Source organism: Eretmochelys imbricata, chromosome 9, assembly GCF_965152235.1.
Source record: "Eretmochelys imbricata isolate rEreImb1 chromosome 9, rEreImb1.hap1, whole genome shotgun sequence".
In the NCBI taxonomy this organism is placed as follows: domain Eukaryota; kingdom Metazoa; phylum Chordata; order Testudines; family Cheloniidae; genus Eretmochelys; species Eretmochelys imbricata.
This window is the reverse complement of record NC_135580.1, coordinates 9454227-9474072: the sequence shown is the minus strand read 5'-3', so window position 1 is coordinate 9474072 and position 19846 is coordinate 9454227. Positions and strand designations below refer to the sequence as shown.

Sequence of the window (19846 nt, the reverse complement as noted above, 5' to 3'; positions counted from 1 at the left end):
GTCAATTGAAAATTCCCTAACCATCTTTTGCCCACAGCCCAGCATAAACCAGTTGTTTAAAGGTCACACTAAAGGAGACTTCAAACAATAGTCCCTGACACTGAGGTAGAACAGCTACAAACCAAGGTACAAAGAGCTTATACAGAGCAATTGGCAAGTCAGCAAGCAAGTCAGCAGGTGTTTTGACAGAAGCTTCAGTGGGAACCAAGATTTGTCCCTATGTATTTAATGTAACCGGAAGGATAAACTGAAAAGCAAGGAAACAAGTTCTATGCACTGTTCTACCCAGTCTCAGAAGGAATGCTGGATATATTTCCCATAGGCACAGTTTGACTCTGTTATGGCTCGCTCTCTCAGAACACAATCCCTTAGCTGCAGAAAAACCTAGGCATAACTGGCATTTCACAGCACTTGCTAGTTTCCAGTGCTATCCCAGACAACACTGCTTCACTCCAATTGAGACAAGCTGAAGTGTCTGCATGATGTTTAGTGCTTCACTTCCACTGCAGCATGGTGTGTATTACAAGCTGCCGCACAGTGACTGTCAGCTCCGTGACACTAAACCGAGTCCTTTGTGGGGAACAGGGAGGACATATCCATCTTGACTGAAGCTGTGGATGAGGCGCATTGCAGATTCTTCCATACCCCTTGTGATGTTGTATTGAAGGGAAGGTGACCATCTACACTAATATGGTCACTGCTGTTGCAAAATTGTGGTAAATCTTAGACAAAGTATGCCTTGTAAGGTATCACTGGAAAAGCTGTAATCTGCTAAGTATTATTATCCTGTTTAGATGTGTGTATCATCATTGTACGTGACGTTATGAAACTTTGCTGCGTGTTTGTAACTCAAACTTGTCGTGAGTCTGGGAAACACCCCCAGGTTAGCCCTTCAGAAACAACAAAAGGAGCTGCGAATGTGAGCCTCTGCATGTCGTTTCAGAGTCTACAGCCTCAGCAGTACATAGCACGCAAAAAGTGCAAACAAAATTTGCAATTCATATGAAGAACTGGTGGCCCAGCACGTACATCATGTAGTTGCTTAACTCTGTAACGCAGTCAGGATTTTCCAGGAGAGGGGTCAACATATAAAAGACAAGAACAAAAGGTGCCCTGCTAGATCTTTCCCCCCACATCTCTGGACTGATGAACTTTGACAAATTTTTGAACACAGCATTGAGGTCCCCCATACTATTTGGGCAAATCCAGAGATATAAAAATCTATCAGATATAACATCCCTGTTAGCATTTTGGATTTACAAGCTTGAATTCACCTGTAATGTAACTCACCCACTTTAAACCTCTGCTTAACTCTCATTTCTTTTCTTAGCTAATAAACTTGACTTAGTTACTGAAGTAATTGGCTGGCAGTGTTGTCTTTGGTGACATCCTGAGCATCTGGTGACCTGGGGTGAGTGACCGATCCTTTGGGATTGGAAGAACCTAATGTTTTGGTTTTAATAATCTGTCACCACAGAAGTCCAGTTTATCTGGGTGATAATATAGGATGGAGTGCCTAAGGGGACTGCCGGTGGCTTCCTGGTGAACTAGTATAGTAGTCCAGAAACACACGTTTGTTGCTGGCTTGTGTGGCAGAGCGCTGACCTTGTCCCTGTGGGTCCCGCGCTTTCAGGCAGTTTATGATAGCTTCAGAGGCTCACTGCAACCCTCCATGTAGCTCTTCTCTCTCTAGGGCCAGGGATGCAGTCTACTGAGCCATTTTCATCATAAGCCAGCAATGGAGGTTGGTGAGAGAACTCCCACAGTCTCTGTTACTTCTACGGCCTCATGCCAAAACAGTTTAGCCTCCTGTCCTGACAGGGGCCTGTCTTCCCCTCCCAGAAGGTGTTTCTGTAGTGGTGGGTTGGGGGGAACCCGGGCCCACCTTCTACTCCGGGTCCCGGCCCAGGGACCCTAATGGTAGCAGCTCTTGGCAGCCAACCTTTTACTGCCAGAGTTACTACATTTCCCTGGGCCACTTCCCCACAGCTCTCCTGCTTCTCCTTTCTTCACCCTTACCTTAGGGCTCCCTTACCAATGACTTGAGGGTGTCTTCATTAACCAGCCCTTCAGCCACACTTCCTCTCCCCTGGCTCCCCTCTGCCTGACTGGAGTGAGGCCTTTTATATTATCAGAGGGGCCTTAATTAGAGTCAGGTGGTCACATTAGCTTAATGGCCTCACCGGACTCTTTGCAGGTTAATTGGAGTCAGGTGTTCTCATTAGCGTGGAGCAGACCCTGCTCTGGTCAGTCAGGGAACAGAAAACGATTAATCCGGTGGCCAGTATATCTGCCTTCTGCTACTCTGCTGTACCCAACTGGCCTGGGTCTATCACACTTGGTTAAAGCTAATTATAGAATATACCACCAGTTTGGGAGCATCTGCCCAGTTTGGACAGTCTGACCGGAGATGGCTCTCTCAGCCGAGACCCGTTCCAGAAACCGGTGACATCCCTGTTTAAGGGGAGCTCCTCTATCCACTGAACACTCCCACCAACACACACATACACATTCTGTTTGAACATGTATGCAGGAATGCACCACTCCCACCTGGATTAGGAGAGTGTGCGTGTGGGTGGGAGGGAGGAGGAGAGAAAGACTGCACATCAAGTCTTGGGCCCTGTAGTCAATAACCTCACCAAGCAGGACAGAGGAGGCTCAAGGTTTCTTTGAACTGCCCTGTTAGTTTCACCAGTTAATGGCTCCTACCTAGACCTTCCTCACACCAAACATGCAGTAGCATATTTCTATAAACTCACTGTGAATTAATGATTAAAAAAACAATTACCTATAAAGAATTATTCAAATTATTCAAATTGAATTCAAATTCAAATTAGGATTCAAATCACATTTGCATGTTTCAGGTCAGTTAGCAACCTGGAGGATGTAATCCCAATTCACCAACCTTTCCACCGTCGCTACATTTTCGAGCTCGTCTGGACTGAGTTTGCTGGCGGAGCTCCGCGTGACTGGCTCTCTAATACACGTCAGTAGTGTGGCCCCCTGCTTCACAGCAAGTTTCAGCTCATCCTGGAGAGAGACAGGCAAACACACACACACACACACACACCAGTTCAAATAAGGTTTTACCAAATCCCAGGTTAAGTCGTTATTTTTCTCTCTCAAAGGAGAAGCACTGCCATTACCAGTGAAGGGTATTTTTGTAGGGACTGAACACTGGAACACAGCAGGGGTGCTTGACAAGAAGGCTGCATTTAGTGACCTGCCTAGAATCGAAGAGATGCAGCCTGACATGAGCAGTGACAACAATGATTTTGGTGTCTCTTGAGGGACAGAATAATTCTAGAATTTTCTGGGTTTGTGACTGGCCAAAATTCTCCTTCCGTCATAGAGTTTAAGGCCAGAAGGGACCACTACATCATCTCGTCTGCCCTCCTATATATCACAGGGCACTAACACCGCTCAGCACCCACACACTAACCCCAACCATCAGAATTAGACCGAAGTATTGCAGACCACGGAAGACTAGATTATTCTGTGCCATAGGCAGAGACTAGGTGGGATTTAGGTGCACCAGTGCTCAAGACCCCCACAATGGCTGGAAAATGATTAAATGAGATATACCCGGATAATCCTGGCAAGTGACCCATGCTGCAGAGAAAGGTGGAACCCCTCCCCGCCTCCCAAGATCACTGCCAATCTGTCCTGGGGGAAAATTCCTTCCTAACCTCACATATGGCAACCATCAGATTAGTTACGATTGCTAACCTTGCCCATCTATAATCTGTTGTTATCCCCAGTAATCAACAGGTGTTACCTTCCTTTACCCAAATTCTTTTGCCCATTTATAAACAGTTAAGTAGCTAAAAAATACCAAGAATGGACTCTCAGTAATTTTGGAAATCAAACCCTGGTCTCAATTTACCAAAAAAAGGGCCCTACCACAAGTGGGCCCACTTACAAAAATGTAATCTCTGTTAAAAATTTTCCACAAAATGCATAAAAGTATAACAGAGGTAAACCAGTTTATCATTTGGGTTCGGCCATTTCTGTTGTTTTGTTTAACATTTTCTCTTCCTTTCTTCAATAATAAAATAGGTATGGTTAATAAGTGCAGTTATTATGCTTGGCTTTGATCGTGGTGTTCCCCAAGGTAAGTGAAAAAACCCTACCACTAAAATAGAAGTCACAACGCAAAGTTGGCTGTAAAAAAGGAAACAATCAGTAAGAGCTGCCCTTCTGTTTCTAAACTAAATATTTTTAGTAATTCTGAAAATATAATTTCTTGGCATCCAACTGAAAACGACCCCTTTCGGACTTGTAGTTTAGACAGTTTACAGGGCCGGAAAATGTCACCATTGAGATGTCCCAGCACACAATGGAACTCTGCTGAACAGCATGGCAAGAAAATCCTCCAAATATTAATGATTAAACTTGTTGAACTGGAGATATTTATGATTCATTGGGAGGTGAACTATCTGCTACAATTACCTTTGGAAATAACCAAACAATCATCCATTTTCTGACATAGCTGTAAAACATATCTGAGAAGTTTTCAAAATAAATCACTTGTATAGTATGTACCTTCTAAAAATGAAACCTACATCTATCTCTGAGTTGTGAAGAATATGTATTAAGGTTCTAACAGCCAACAAGAATTCACTTTTATGTAGAAATCCATGACTACATCGAGTCTTCCTGACTAGTGATTTAAATCAAATCCACCCTGAGCACCGCCCTAACCTCACAGGGGGTCAGTGAGGATAAACACATTAAAGATTGTGAGGTGCTCAGGTACTGTGGTAATGGAGGGCAGATGAGTACCCAAGGTGGATGGTAAATAGAGGCACTAAGTGAGCAGTTGTTTAAAGTTTGTTTTGACCAGAGATTAAAAGGAGGTTGATTCGGCATCACCGGTGGCCTTGTGCAATTTGTGGCTGTGGCTTGGTTTGAATGATAGCATGCTCCTTTTGCGTGGGATGGCACGGTAAGGAACTAGAGCTCTGAAATGCATTTTAAAGTCTTGTGAGGATTTCCGTGAAATAGCCTTTGCTACTTTTGCATACGTTTTTGTCTCACAGGGCTTCATTCTCACTCTCGGGCTGCACAAAGGAAAGTCGCCTTCATTTTAAATCGTTGGAGGTGACAGAAGTTGTATTCAATGCTAACTGAACAGAGCAGGAGGGAGCTGATGCAATAGCTATTTGAGAACACTAGAGGGAGCTCAGGGAAGGAGTCCAGGAAGAGGGAATAGCAAGATGGCAGAGAGCTGCTTCATCTATTTTTGTGAATTAATAAAAATTCAATTTTGTATTAGTGCTTCCCTCCTTCAGACAAAATTTTAATAATAGATCTTCCTCCTCCGGTTATGTGTATGAATTAGTTTCGTTGACGCAATCTGCCTCCGCTTTCTGCGACAAAGCTCCTGAGACACTGAGTTACCTTACTTGGCATGCTCCCGTCTTTAATTATCCTCAGAATAAGGGTCTGATCCAAATCCCACTGAAATCAGTGGAAGTCCTTCCATTGACTTCACTGGGCTGTGAATCAGGCCCTGTGCTTTCACTGGGGTTGCCCCCTTTCTAATGGCTGGGGACTGGACCCTCGAGGCCCCACCCTTGCCCTGCCTCTTCCTCCAAGGCTCCACCCCCTTCTCCGCCTCTTCCCCCAAAGTCCCGCCCCGGCACACCGCGAGTCGCACAAGCAGCCTGGCCCTGGAGATGGCAGTGGCAGCTGCTGCGCAGCCTCCTTCTTTCTGCTTAGGGTTGCCACCTTTTCCACAGATTAAAAAAAAAAAACAGCCAAACATCAGGGCTTGTCCAATGGCACCCGGACACACCAGCCAAAACCCAGACTGTCCGGGTGAAAACCAGATGGGTGGCAACCTGAGCGTTCATCAGTCTATTCCATGCTAACTTCACGACTGATTTCAGAATGCTGAACTTCCAAGGCTGCCAAGAGGAAGGCAATGCAATTCAGCAGAGGGCCCTCACTTCAGTTCGCTCAAACAGCTATTTAGCATCCTTCTAGTACAGTTACCTCTGCCAGAGCCATCTCAACAGCACACTGACTAATTAAGGTCTGCTCCTGCTTCTGCAGAAATCAATGGCCAAGCTCCCACTGATTTCAGTGGAGCACCGCCTGGCCCTAGTACGCCACTGTTGTGTCCCAGAAAAAGGACAGAATAGATCCAAGTGAAAAAGAACGATATCCAGTCCCCTAATTTCAACCATTACTATTAACTAATTTCTGTCTGTTCAATGCTTTGAAAAGCTAAAGCACTGTCTAAATCTACATGCCATTATGAGCCCTTAAACAAACATGCAAGGGAAGGACAAAGAAAAACTGTGGAAAATATAGAGGAGTGAATTCGGTGGCAGGAGTGGTGTCAGGAAGAGAGACTCCTGTTAATCCTATTCTATCAGGAACACTGCTTTGAAGTCAGCTGCATCTGCCCAAGATCCTATCAGAATCTCCTGAAAGGTTTGGTACTGGCAGTCCAGTGGATGCAGCTGCAAAACCCAAAAGCACACAATGGACCTGTCCAACAGCTGAAAAATCCACTCAGAATGCAAGAGCTGAAATGCAGCGAGAGAATGATTCTGTTCAACTCCACGGAGAGAAAGGATCTCACTGAATTTTAAGGCAACCCGCAACCACACGTGTGGCCTGGAAGACAGGGATTTAGGTTCCCGAGAATTCCCACCAGCAAGTGGACTTCATGGCTTGCCGTAAGAGTGCAAAAACACGGTTTGCAATAACAGCCACACTCCTGTTGTTTTAACTTTTGTGCATTGATGCGCAGGGAGGGTGTTTCAACCCTTATCGATGCAACTCTGGCAACCATTCAGAAACATTCAAGTGCCATCCAATTCCCAATCAGCGTTGCCCAGCTAAACGTCAGGCTCAGCAGAGATGCAGCACAAACATTCACAGCTGCAACCTGCACTCGTCTGCGCTGAAAACTCTTGTTCAGTGTACAATAGAACAAGAATAATTAGTAATATTCTACACTTACGTATACATGTTTTAAATCTAAAGATCACGCACCCATTACAAAGCCTCTGGGTGCATTCACAGCTTAGATCCCCTCAACATGCAGAGGCTTCAAGGATCCCAAAGCACTTTACAAACTATGGATCAGATCATACCATGCGCTGAGAGTCATCATTGCACGCTGAAGTCAATGGGTGTTGAAGACACATGGGATTGTGTCCTTTATACACTTAGCCCCACTGATACGCAGCTACCTAGGGGATAGGACAGCAGCTGGTATACTTCATCTTAGAAGGGAGAAGGGATGTTTTGGGCCCAAGATACCAGGGAGAAAACCCTATTCTTAAAAAATCTACCATGGGATTTTTAGGGTATGTTTACACTGCAGTGTAAGCCCAGGAGTTGAACTCAGGCTCAAGCCTAGCCCCCCTGACATCCACCCATAAATCGCTCTAACACAAGGCTCAGACCCAGGGTCCCAGGACCCTACATGGGTGGAGGATCTGAGCCTCAGTCAAGCTGGAACCCTGGGTTCAAGTCCTATTGCTTTGCAGTGTAGACACAGCCCCCCCTGGACTCACGCTCTGGGAGTACACCAAAAGCATCCCACAATCCCACAGGTCGACCTTCTTTGTCCTCTGGACAGTCAAGTTTTCCCACACTGCACCACGAACTAAGGGCTAGAGCGGCCACATTTGGGGAGGAATTCTGGGATACGGGTGGTTGGACTCGGGCTGCATAACGTACTGTAGATGCTGGAACCCGAGGCTGGAACCCAGGGTTCAACAATTTCTAATCTGGGGTTACAAATGAGTGTAGCTGCTCAAGCCCTAGGTTAACAAACCCAAGGTCTGCTAATCTGAGTTCCAACAACGTTGGGCATATATTGTACTATAGACATACCCTTTGTATGAGTACACACAGCAAACAAGACCTTGTTTTTTAAGTTCTCTTCTGGAACACACACACTCTGAAGAAGGTAGGAGGGCTCAGATGACATTGCCAGGATGTGACTGTGTGTTTTGAGGGGCCTCATCTGTATCAGCCTTTTTGGGGGAACTCTCCGCCTCTGGCACTAACCCTGGTGTTAATAACAATGGCCGTGCTGGAGTAGAGAAGCACTAGTACTTTCTACCTCCACATCATCTACACCTGCTCTGAGCTGCCAGGTTTCCTGAAAGAAGCTAGCATAGCCAGGGAGCGTAGGTATTTCACACCCGAGCCTTAGACCACTCCGCCATAACGTGGTTAGTGAGATTGCTAATGCCAGGCCCTGCCGTCTGAAAGGAACGAGGCAAAACCGACTTTTAGAGCCAATCTACAGCACAAGGTAAAACTCATACCCACTCTGCCTCCAAACAACACAGGAAAAGCCAGTTCTCTACCAGGCAACCCCAAAAAGTCAGGACTCTTGTTCTAGCTCATCTATTGGCCGGCCTCTAGCATTAATTTAATGCCAGCTTCTGTAGCTTCCTAAAGTGCGTTAGGTAATTACTAGTTATGTGGCAAGTGGAAAAAAAAAATGACACTTTATTTTTCACTCCTCCCTGGAGCAAGCCAAGGCTGAATCAATGCAGAGAGCAAACCTGCTCTTGGGAAATCCTACATTGCACCAAGTGGCAAGGCTGTCACGCAGCATTACTCACCTTCAGCTTGTCGTGGTGCTGTGTGTGGGAAGAGAGGAGTTCCTCCGTGCACTGCACATCGTTGGGAAGCTCAGTCTCTGCCAGGTTCGTTCCAAAGGTCTGTAGCATCTGTGCTGTCGTTTTCACCGTCATGGCAAAGTTCTCAATGGCCTGGAAAGGCAGCAGCATTATACAGCATCACAAGCTGGTTATTTCACAGTTCAACAGTATTTCTTAGTGTATGGTACCATGCTTTGAAGCGGTGAATGTGACATACTGGTAAAGGGTGTCACGTCTCCCCCTAGTGCAGGGGTTCTCAAACTGTGGGTCTGGACCCCATTTTAATGGGGTTGCCAAGGCTAGTGTTGGCCATGGGCTGCAGCAAGTCTGTAGCCAAAGTGAAAGCTCCACCACTCAGGCCTGAAGCTAAAGCCAAAGGCCCACCACCCAGGCTAAGGTTACATGCCCCCCACCCAGGGCAGACGCCCTTGGGCTTCAGCTTTGGCCCCCCGGCCCATGGAGAAGCTCAGGCAGTGGGGCTCAGGTGGGCTCGGTCTTTGGTCCCCCCTCCTGGGATCGTGTAGTAATTTTTGTTGTCAGAAGGGGGTCACGGTGCAATGAAGTTTGAGAACCGCTGCTCTAGTGGATGGTCCACTATGGGATAACAGGTTAATACTGCTACTAGCTAATGGAGTTAGTCCTTTAGCTCAAGCTGTAGAGTTCGGTGCTGTGGTGCTGAAGATCCCAGGTGCAAGTCCTGCTGACAAGCCAGGCAGCGCATCATTATATGGGGTAGATCAACAATTACAATCACCTCCATTTCCCCGCTGGAGAAATTCCCAGAGCTAATGTGACTTGCCCAAAGCCACAGGGGGTCGGTGTGGGAGCCAAGATTAGAATTTAAAGAATCCTGGCTCACAGTCCTGTGTGAAGCTCACTGGAATATTCTGCAATGTTGAAAGCATTTATGTAAGGCCTTGTCTAGGCTGAGAGGACACTGAAGAACTCAGCAAAGCTTTTTCCAGTTAATGTTTTTATAGTCAGATTCCCACTGAGGGAGAATATCTGTCTACATCTCACGTATCAGGATGTACAAATCCAGAATGCCCATCTGTATTTGAAGCAATATTCCACAGTCATCCCCTTCCATTCCTTTGCCAGTATTGCAATGGTCCCCAAACTTTTCATGATCATGCCCCCCCCCCTTACCTCGTCCAGGCCCACCCACAGCTGGGACCGGAAGCGGGGCTGTGGCTCCTGGGCGAGGAGGGGCATGGACAGGGGCAACCGGGCTGAGGCTGGGGCTACAGCTGAGGGCGGATCTACAGCTGGGAGCAGAGCTGTGGCCAGGGGCAGGGCTGGGGCTGGGAACGGAAGCCATCACCGGGCCACGGTTGGGGGCCATGCCTGGGGGTGGGGTTGAGGCCCTGGCCGGGAGTGGAGCTGCAGATGAAGGCGGAGAGGGACTAGCTGATGCTCCCTCTCTACCTGCCCTTAGGGGCTAGCCTGGGCCCTGCAGCACGCCCCGAATGTTCCTCCATGCTCCCCTAGGGGAGCGTGTACCACAGTTTGGGGACCACTGCCATATCATTATTGAAAACTTAACACAACTTTGAGTATTGTTGCCTCTCCATCCCTTGAATGCTTCTACATAACTATTTCTCACAACCAAATTGAGACGGATCAATTTTTATTTTTTTATTTTTTTTTTTAAGATGAAAGTGAGAGTTATGAAGGCTATGGAAAGAAGCATGCAAACCCTTCAAACCACTCACTCCCATACTAGTTTTTCAGGGTGAAATACTTTGATCAAACTCATCTACTGTGACAAAAAGCTTTTTATCTTGCATCAAGTAGCTGCATGAGATTTTTTTCTTCATGTTACAAGAGCCCTGCCCTACTTTATTTAGGCACATGCAGAGATTGCATTCCTTATAGCTGCTAGCGATTGTTTTCTCTGTCCCAAATGTTTACACTTGGACCAAGCTAACTGCAACTGTGCTCAGGAAGTTGTCAAGGCCAGTTATGCAATGCATAGGTGGTGGTTGCTTGCTTGATTGCTGTGAGATTCCCGTTCTGGTGAAGGGTGAAATTCTAGATTAACAACTCTGCTAGCGGCATGCTATGTGCTCAGTGTAAAACAAATACTGGGAGACTGCTACAAACGGGGCAGAGAAAAATTTTAACCAATAAACCCTGCCCCCGCCAACACCCCCGACACAGTTTCTATACCACATACACACCCAGCTTAGCATCTTCTGTCCGTAATGCACAATGCAAACTTTCCTTTAGCTAATTTGTTTTTAAATTGAATGATGTTGCAATTTGTGACCGTTTGCAAAGCCCACAAATAATCCACGTTTCACCCTCTCCTGAAGGGAGAGCAACTTCTGGTCTTTCGTAAAGGTATCTCTTCAGCACAGTTGAGACTCGGGGCCTGTTTCACTTCTTACTTAGGGTGAAATCCTGGTCCCACTGGTAGGTTTCAGAGTAGCAGTCGTGTTAGTCTGTATTCGCAAAAAGAAAAGGAGTACTTGTGGCACTTAGAGACTAACCAATTTATGTGAACATAAGCTTTTGTGAGCTACAGCTCACTTCATCGGATGCATTCAGTGGAAAATACAGTGGGGAGATTTATATCCATAGAGAACATGAAACAATGGGTGTTACTATACACACTGTAACGAGAGTGATCACTTAAGATGAGCTATTACCAGCAGGAGAGCGGGGGGGTGGGGGGGGGAAACTGTTGTAGTGATAATCAAGGTGGGCCATTTCCAGCAGTTGACAAGAACGTCTGAGGAAAACTATTTCACCCCCCCCCCACCATTGTTCCTCAGATGTTCTTGTCAACTGCTGGAAATGGCCCACCTTGATTATCACTACAAAAAGTCCCCCCCACCCGCTCTTCTGCTGGTAATAGCTCACCTTAAGTGATCGCTCTCATTACAGTGTGTACGGTAACACCCACTATTTCATGTTCTCTGTGTATATAAATCTCCCCACTGTATTTTCCACTGAATGCATCCGATGAAGTGAGCTGTAGCTCACGAAAGCTTATGCTCAAATAAATTTGTTAGTCTCTAAGGTGCCACAAGTCCTCCTTGGTCCCACTGATGTCAGTGATAAAACTCCCATCGACGTCAATGGGGGCAGGAGGATCTCATTCTTACACTGGTGCATAGGTGGTGACACCAGGGCTATTAAATTGAGGGGTATTAAAAATAGTGGGTGCTGAGCACCCACCATCAGCCCTCCCGATTCAGCTCCTCCCCCTCCCACCCAGCGCCTCCTGCCCACTGTGGATCAGCTGTTCAGCGGTGTGCAAGAGGCGCTGTGGGGGAGGGGGCATAACAGGGCAGAGCAGAGGCAGGGCGGGGGATTGAGGGAAGGGGTGGAGTAGGGGCGGGGCCTGTGGTGGAGCGGGGGTCCAGCACCCCCCAGCAACTCATAAAGACGGCGCCTATGCACTGGTGTAAGGCAGGAGTGACTCCAATGAAGTCAGTGAAGATACAAAGGTTGGGTGCCAGGATAACAACTTGTCTACACAAGGAAGTTATTCCAGAATAACTAGGATATGAATTTAAAGCACAGAATAGCTATTGCAGAATAGCTATTCTGGTCAATTTCCCCACGCAGACAAACCCATAAGAGAATGGAAAATCAGTCTGTATGGCTAGAAAACAAGATCATCATGATCTCAAGGGGAGGGGGAAAAGCTCAGCTTCATAAGGGCAGTAAAATGCACACCATGATATTAAAGTCACATGGGAATTTAGCAAACCAAGTACCTTTTCTCAGTATGGAGGTGTGACACAGAGGTCCCCTGGTGGTTCACTACTCGGTCAGCAACTCTTTGCAGGCCTGACATGCTCACTACACCTAACACACCATTGTCATGATATTTATCCAAAAGGTGGCATCACTGGAAAACTCATAACTCAACGATTATTAACATTCTTATGTGATGTACGTATGGCAAATCCACAAAGGACTTGTTATGCTGGAAAGATGGGACCAAAATGTGCTTAAACCAACCATGTCCAGAAGAGTTGATAATCAGTTTTTCTCCAGAGGAAGGAAAGAGGCCAACACCTCAAGCCAGGTGTGGCCAAATTCAGTGGGCTATTCATTTGTGTGGGTTGCAGGAACAGATCATTTGCACTGTAAAAATCACCACTTTGGGGGAGTAGACAGCATGGAGTCTACACCAGACAGCGTGGGGACCTCACACAACAGGGAAAAGGAGCCTTGTCTTGGCTACCTTTTCACAGACTACAGTTCAAAGGTTTACTGGACTATAAAAAGAAAGGGGAGAGAAACCCACAGTTATCCATTACTGGGCAGATACAAGAGGCCAGAGCTCTTGAACATCTGAGAAAAGGAGATCCTTCAACCCAGGGGGTTGGAGTCTCTGGGAACTGAATATAGGTGAGAAAGCTGCTTAGGTAAAGACTATAACTGACTGAAATTAAGTTCCAGTCACAGAAGTGGGTTTTTTACCCATGAAAGTTTATGTCCAAATAAATCTGTTAGTCTTTAAGGTGCCACTGGACTCCTCGTTGTTTTTGTGATACAGACTAACACGGTTACCACCCTGATACTTAGTCACAGAAGTGTATTTTTGCTTTTGTTTGTAACCATTTCTCTCTTTATCCCTTGTACCTGAACTCACTTTTTTTAACTGAATAAACTGGTTTATGTTTTATCTAAACCAAGCAAGTGCTTTGACTGCACTGAAGTGATTATTAAAGCCAGTCAAGATAACAACCTGCAGTGTCTGTCTCTTTAAAGGAGAAGCAAATGTAATTGCTTCTGCACGTGTCCCAGGAGAGAGCTGGACACTGCAGGGAGACAGATTTGGAGAAATTCAGGACTGGGGGGAGTGTTGGAGTCACTCTTCAAACAGTAACTGGGCTGTGGAAGCCAGGGTGTGATCTGTATGCTTGTCTGCTGGCTGTTGGTGTCTAGGTTGTGAGCCACAGCTGCACAGCAGTGAAGGCCCCTAGAGCTGCAAGGCAAGCAGTGACACAATCCTTTACTGGTCTGGGCTGAGCCCCAGAATGTCACAGCAGGGGACATGAAAGTCCCATAAAAAAGCAAGAACCATGAACAGCTGAAAGTCACTCTGTGTGAGAAAATCATTCCCTTCGCTGTGTGGTTTGTCATAAGGAAGTAGCCAGAAATATTCTGAGACATTTCTTCTGAGAGTTTTAAGCCTGCGTTGGTGGTCAATTACAGAGTTTGGCCAAAACCAGCCACTCAGCTCAGAACACTTCCTGACATAGGGTTTAGTTCCACACATCCCCAAAGGTCCCAATCCTACAAGCAGATCTGCCCAGATGGACCTCGGCACTGCTCACAGCCCCAGTGAAATCAATCCCTTTCCAGATCAGGGCCCAACTTTGCATTTTGCTCCTTTCTGCATAAGAAGATGAATGAACACCTTGGGTCTTAACAGTCTGGAATTTGAGATAAGGTCTTTGCAGCTGCCATCCTTTCCAAGACAATAACTTATTCGTGTGTATGGATGATTAGCCATTGAAATACATTAATCAACCCAAGAGGGGGGATTAAACATCTAAGCAAGTAACAAGTTCTTTCAGGGTCAATAGAAGAGAAAAGTCTTTCTTTGTGCCTTCCAGTTCCAATTATTACTGCCATACTGTTCTTTGGTTATCGAAGAAATGAGACCCACTCTGTCATGCATTTTTACATAGTGAAGAAATGAAAACAAAGGAAAATATACTCCTGGGGGAATTCTGCGTCATTGCACATGCACAGAATTCATGGCCTCCACAAATTTCTTTGCTTCCCTGCAGAAAAATGACTTATGATGGGGAAGTAAAGGGAAGCTGCAAGAGCGGTCATGCGCCCCTCCCCAGCAGTGTAGGCAGGTTGGTTTGGGCACCCAGAGCAGCTCGTGGAGACATAAATCACCACCGGAGCTGGGGGGCTGGGCAGTCATGTATGTGAGAGAGAGAGAGAGAAAGAGAGACTCTGTCCGTCTTGCTCACTACTGCGGTATGCTTAGCGTGGAGGGGCAGGGCTTTGGGGTGTTTCTGAGGAGGTAGGTGTGGGCCAGGCTCTGTCCCCTCAGGCAGAGCAGAATGTAGCAGCCTGCCTGCTTAGTGAATTGTTCCCATTGTTCTTAGTGAATTCCCCCAGGAGTATAAAACAGGTGTAAAACATCTAAGGCTCCTTTACATTGTAAGAGTGGTGTAAAGGAGCCTTATTGTAAAGGACAGTATGGTCTTATAAATGCTTATGGTGCTTTAGCGATTAGAACTGGTCTACATTTTTGGACTGAAAATAATTCCTATCAAAATGTGCTCCATGAACTGTTTGCTACTGACCTCTCTGGAGATGGTCAGTAGCCAATATAAATTGTGAGTTTGAGTCCCCAGCCCTTGCTTGCTCTTCAGTTGCCGATGATGTAACACTGAGCATATGGCTGCATATATTTGTTGACTAATAACTAGAAGTAAAGAGGCAATACTAGCTACATTACTATTAGACAAAGGGGATTTGGGGATTTCCTCCAATGCTCCCCTCTCTCCATCCATTGTACTGTAGGTTTAAATAAATTACCAAAATAATTGAAAGCAGCGTGATTATATTGCATTATTTTAACAAATAAAATATGCAGAATTTTAAAATATTGTGCGCAGAATTTTTAATTTTTTTATTCTGAATTTTTAATTTTGGCACAGAATTCCCCCAGGAGTAAAAATAAAATCCAGTGGCTTCAGTGCTTTTTTCCTCACAAACACAGGAATATTTGATTCTCATTAAAGTGAGGTTCTTAGGCTCTGACTCAGCAAAGCACTTAAGTACATGCTTAACGTTAACCATGTGCTGCAGTCTCATTGCTTTGCTGCATAGAGATGCTGTATTGAATTGGGGTCCTACTACAGAGAAGCATTTGGATGTAAGCTTCACAGACCAGTCTTTCCAAGCCCCTACAAGATTTTGGGATGGTCTTTTCTCCCTCCATTGTGTAGTGGATTTGGGTGAGTAGATTCCATTAAGCTCTAATAAAAGTCACAGGCCTAACTTTAACTGGAGAATCATCCGTTAATATTTAAGTAGAAATCATCACCTGGAGACTTCAGGATGCAGAATGGAATGAATACAAGACACAATACTCACAGTTCGATGGTGTATCCATTGACTGTGGCCATATTCCAGGGTTCCCCCTAACTCCCGGGTTAGCTGACTTTTGTCAATATAGCCATGTAGATCAGAAACAGAATTTAACATGATGATCTGCAATGATGAATCCAAACACAATGTATTAATTAAGAGAGATAACACTGCAGTTTAGATCCTTCCTCCTAGGTTCCCTATTCAGCTTATATGTGTATGGCCAAATTCCATGCTGACTTCGACCCTGGGCAGTTTCAACAAAACCAATAATTTGTCATTATTTATAATATACATTTGCACTTTCATCTGAGCACCCCTGTGATATATAGATAAATATTATTTATTTTACAGACAGGGAAATCAAGGGACGGGGAGGTCATACAAGTATGCCAAGGGGTGTGCTGAGACTAGACCCCGAAGGTCTGATTCTCCTCTCATTTACACCAAATTTACACCACTGTAACTCCACTAAGTTCAGTGAAGTTACTCCTCATATATCCTGGTGTCATGAGTCCTGATTCTTATTTCCCTGCTCTAACCCTTACATGAGCTACCTTCCCAGCAAACCTGAAAAACTAGAACTGCATAATGAAAGAAAGGCAGATTTGTATTAAGCTTCAGATTCATGGATTTCATAGACTTCAAGGCCAGAAGGGACCACTGTGATCACCTAGTCTGACCTCCTATAAAACACAGCCCACAGAACTTCCCCCACAATAATTCCCATGACATATCTTTAAGAACATAGGCCATAAAGCGCAAACTTTACACTGGGTGCAGGCTGAGTTTCATACAGCAGGTTGAGAAAGACAGTTTCCTTTACCTTAGCCAATAAAGCATAATCAGCCACAGGTCAGAAACGCATTCAAATGCAAATGAAGGCTAATCAGTAGAGGCGGGCTTTGGCATGGAGAGAAGCACTTAAGAAAGGTAACAGATTAAGAACTGTGGAAACTGAAGTCCACAATGTGTCAATAAAGTTTCTCCTCCGTGTCCCTGTCCCAGCACGCTGCCACATGGACAGAGCATCTGGGCAGAGAGTAACTCAGTCTTCCTTCACATTTGATTCTTGGCTTCTCTGCTAATGTTGCTAACAGGACTCAAGGCCACTAGGAACTCAAGTAAGACCTTCTGGTTGTAGGCCTACAAACTGCCAGCAGCTAGCAAAGTCAGCCAGTCACTATGGTACCAGCCTGGGCCAAATTCAGACCATAGACTCCATAAAAGTCTCTGAAAAATCTCCATAACCCATTTCTAATCCTGTGAACCAACCAGTCCCCTGGCAATCCTTTATTTGACACTTTTACACCTATTGGTAGTTATGCCCTTAAAACCCTCAGATGATGGATAATGTTATTTGGATAAGCCAATTAGAATGGACTCATTCAGCAAATCCTCAGTCATTAATTTTGGCAGAGTGTTTATTTCAGGCCAGTGGACCTGACCACTCAGAGCAGAAAGGGAACTGGAACGTCAAAGACCATTTTTATTGCTACAGGCTGGAGGGAAACAGGTAGTGGGAGTGGCCACTGGGTATAAATGTCCCTTTCAGAAATTGATATGTTAGACTCCTATAGAACATTCCATCTAAGGATCTGAAAGTGGGTTACAAACGTTAATGGATCTGCACAATGGCCTTATGAGGTAGGTAGCTAGCTAGTAGGTATCATTATTACTCCTATTTTACAGAGAGATTAGGTGGCTGATTTTCAGGCATCCTGATTGCCCACAACTCCATCTGAAGTCAATGGGAGATGCTCAGCATCGCTGAAGGTCATGTCCTAAATGACTCACACTGTAAAGAACTGGGAATGGAACTCAAGTCTCCTGACTCCCAGCCCTCTGTGTTAACAAAGGAAGTATGACATAGGGATTAAAAAAGCACAGGAGTGGGAAACTGGAGTTCTGGGTTTTATCCCTGCCACTGATCTGCTGTGTGACCTTGGGCAAGTCACTTAACCCCTCTGTGCCTCTGTTTCCCAAGCTATACAGTGGAGATAACAAGAGCATGCTCAGGGCATGATCCTGAAATTGATTCACTGTGGATGGACGCTTGCACTTGTTTGGAGATAAATGCAGGATCATGGCCTCAGGAACTCTGTTAACTGGCACTTTATACATTCAATAGATTAGATTAGATTAGATTAGATTAGATGCTTCAAACAGGTTGTAAGGTTTTATTCACCAATCTTTCAGTGTTTTGGGATCCTCAGGCTCCTGGACCCTTGTCATAAATATAAAGGGATGGGTAAACACCTTTAAAATCCCTCCTGGCCAGAGGAAAAACCCTTTCACCTGTAAAGGGTTAAGAAGCTAGGATAAACTCGCTGGCACCTGACCAAAATGACCAATGAGGAGACAAGATATTTTCAAAGCAGGAGGGGGGCAGAAACAAAGGCTCTCTCTGTCTGTGTGATGCTTTTGCCAGGAACAGAAAAGGAATGGAGTCTTAGAACTTAGTAAAAAGAAAAGGAGTACTTGTGGCACCTTAGAGACTAACCAATTTATTTGAACATAAGCTTTCGTGAGCTACAGCTCACTTTATGCGTTAGATTCTGTTCTGTTTAAATGGCTGATAAAATAGCTGTGCTGAATGGAATGTATATTCCTGTTTTTGTGTCTTTTTGTAACTTAAGGTTTTGCCTAGAGGGATTCTCTATGTTTTGAATCTGATTACCCTGTAAGGTATTTACCATCCTGATTTTACAGAGGTGATTCTTTTACTTTTTTTCTTCAATTAAAATTCTTCTTTTAAGAACCTGATTGCTTTTTCATTGTTTTTAAGATCCAAGGGTTTGGGTCTGTGTTCACCTATGCAAATTGGTGAGGATTTATATCAAGCCTTCCCCAGAAAGGGGGTGCAGGGTTTGGGGAGGATACTGGGGGGAAAGATGTTTCCAAGCGGGCTCTTTCCCGGTTATATATCTGTTAAGACGCTTGGTGGTAGCAGCAAAATAAGTCCAAGGGCAAAAGGTAAAATAGTTTGTACCTTGGGGAAGTTTTAACCTAAGCTGGTAAAAATAAACTTAGCGGGGTTTCATGCAGGTCCCCACATCTAGAAGTCAGAGTGGGGAAGGAACCTTGACAACCCTGAACTCAAGGATCCTGCCATAGTCAACTTTGTGCATAGTGTGATGTCCTGGGATGTTTCACCCACCCAAATGAAACACATTAAAATGAAGCCACTGCATCCGATGAAGTGAGCTGTAGCTCATGAAAGCTTATGCTCAAATAAATTTGTTAGTCTCAAAGGTGCCATAAGTACTCCTTTTCTTTTTACATTAAAAAGAGTAAAGTCAAAAGAAAAGCTATGCACAGAATGTTCATCCAGAGCCTCCTTTGTGATGTTGCAAGTCAGGAGGCTCACAGAGACTAGCTCAGTTTGGATTAGCATCAGCCTGGAGCATGAAGTCTGCGAGCTGATTGGGAACTGCAAGTCACTTTAGAAATGTCAGTCTGAACGGCTTTGCTGCAGAGTTCCCCCCTCCAGACTCCCTGCGGACTTGGTGACAGAGATCTGCTGCTCCAGTCTTCTACTGACATCACCATGGAACACTGGCATGTACTTTGAACGCGTGGGAAGGGTTTTAAAAACCTGATACACTTGTCACACTGGGCCAACAGCAAAGCTGTTAATGTAGCCAGGCAGAGTGCCAGCCCAGAGCCAGGTAAATCATGCGGTAGTGGGTCCTTGAAACTACAAGAGCAGGAGTGGGTGATACCAGTCAGCTCTGTGTTCTTGGGGAACCAGGGCACAGTATCTAGCCTGTCTGACTCATGAAAGACACCCCTCCCCCAGCCTCTGCTTGAACCAAAACGGATCAGAGAAAAGACTTGCAGAGAGCAGTGAAGGGCAGTGGGAGACACACCTAGACCCCTCCTGACAAGGATGACAAGATTAAGACAACTCCTCTAGCCTCATCTGCATCGAAGATGGGACAGGGAGACATCTCCATTAGCATACAGAAAAGAGAACAGAGATTCCAAGGCAGGAACGGCACTGAACTCTGGGACCAGAAAAGCAGGGAAGCACTGCATCCTGGGGGATCTCTGCTCCAGATGGTAATGAACCTACGCCTGCACACACCCAGCTCAGCAGTTATCAGACCAATTCT

The 19846-nt window shown here is 45.5% G+C and overlaps 1 protein-coding gene across 1 annotated transcript in view; it reads right to left on the bottom strand.

Annotated features, from left to right (window-relative positions):
- The window catches only part of MCF2L2 (MCF.2 cell line derived transforming sequence-like 2), a 308714-nt gene that overhangs the window by 170388 nt on the left and 118480 nt on the right, over nt 1-19846 (bottom strand). Inside the window, exons 6-8 of the mRNA XM_077826650.1 lie at nt 15735-15851; nt 8604-8753; nt 2906-3030 (exon numbers count right to left, since the gene is read on the bottom strand). Coding sequence (XP_077682776.1) covers nt 2906-3030; nt 8604-8753; nt 15735-15851 — 392 coding nt within the window. The remainder of the gene's footprint in view (nt 1-2905; nt 3031-8603; nt 8754-15734; nt 15852-19846) is intronic.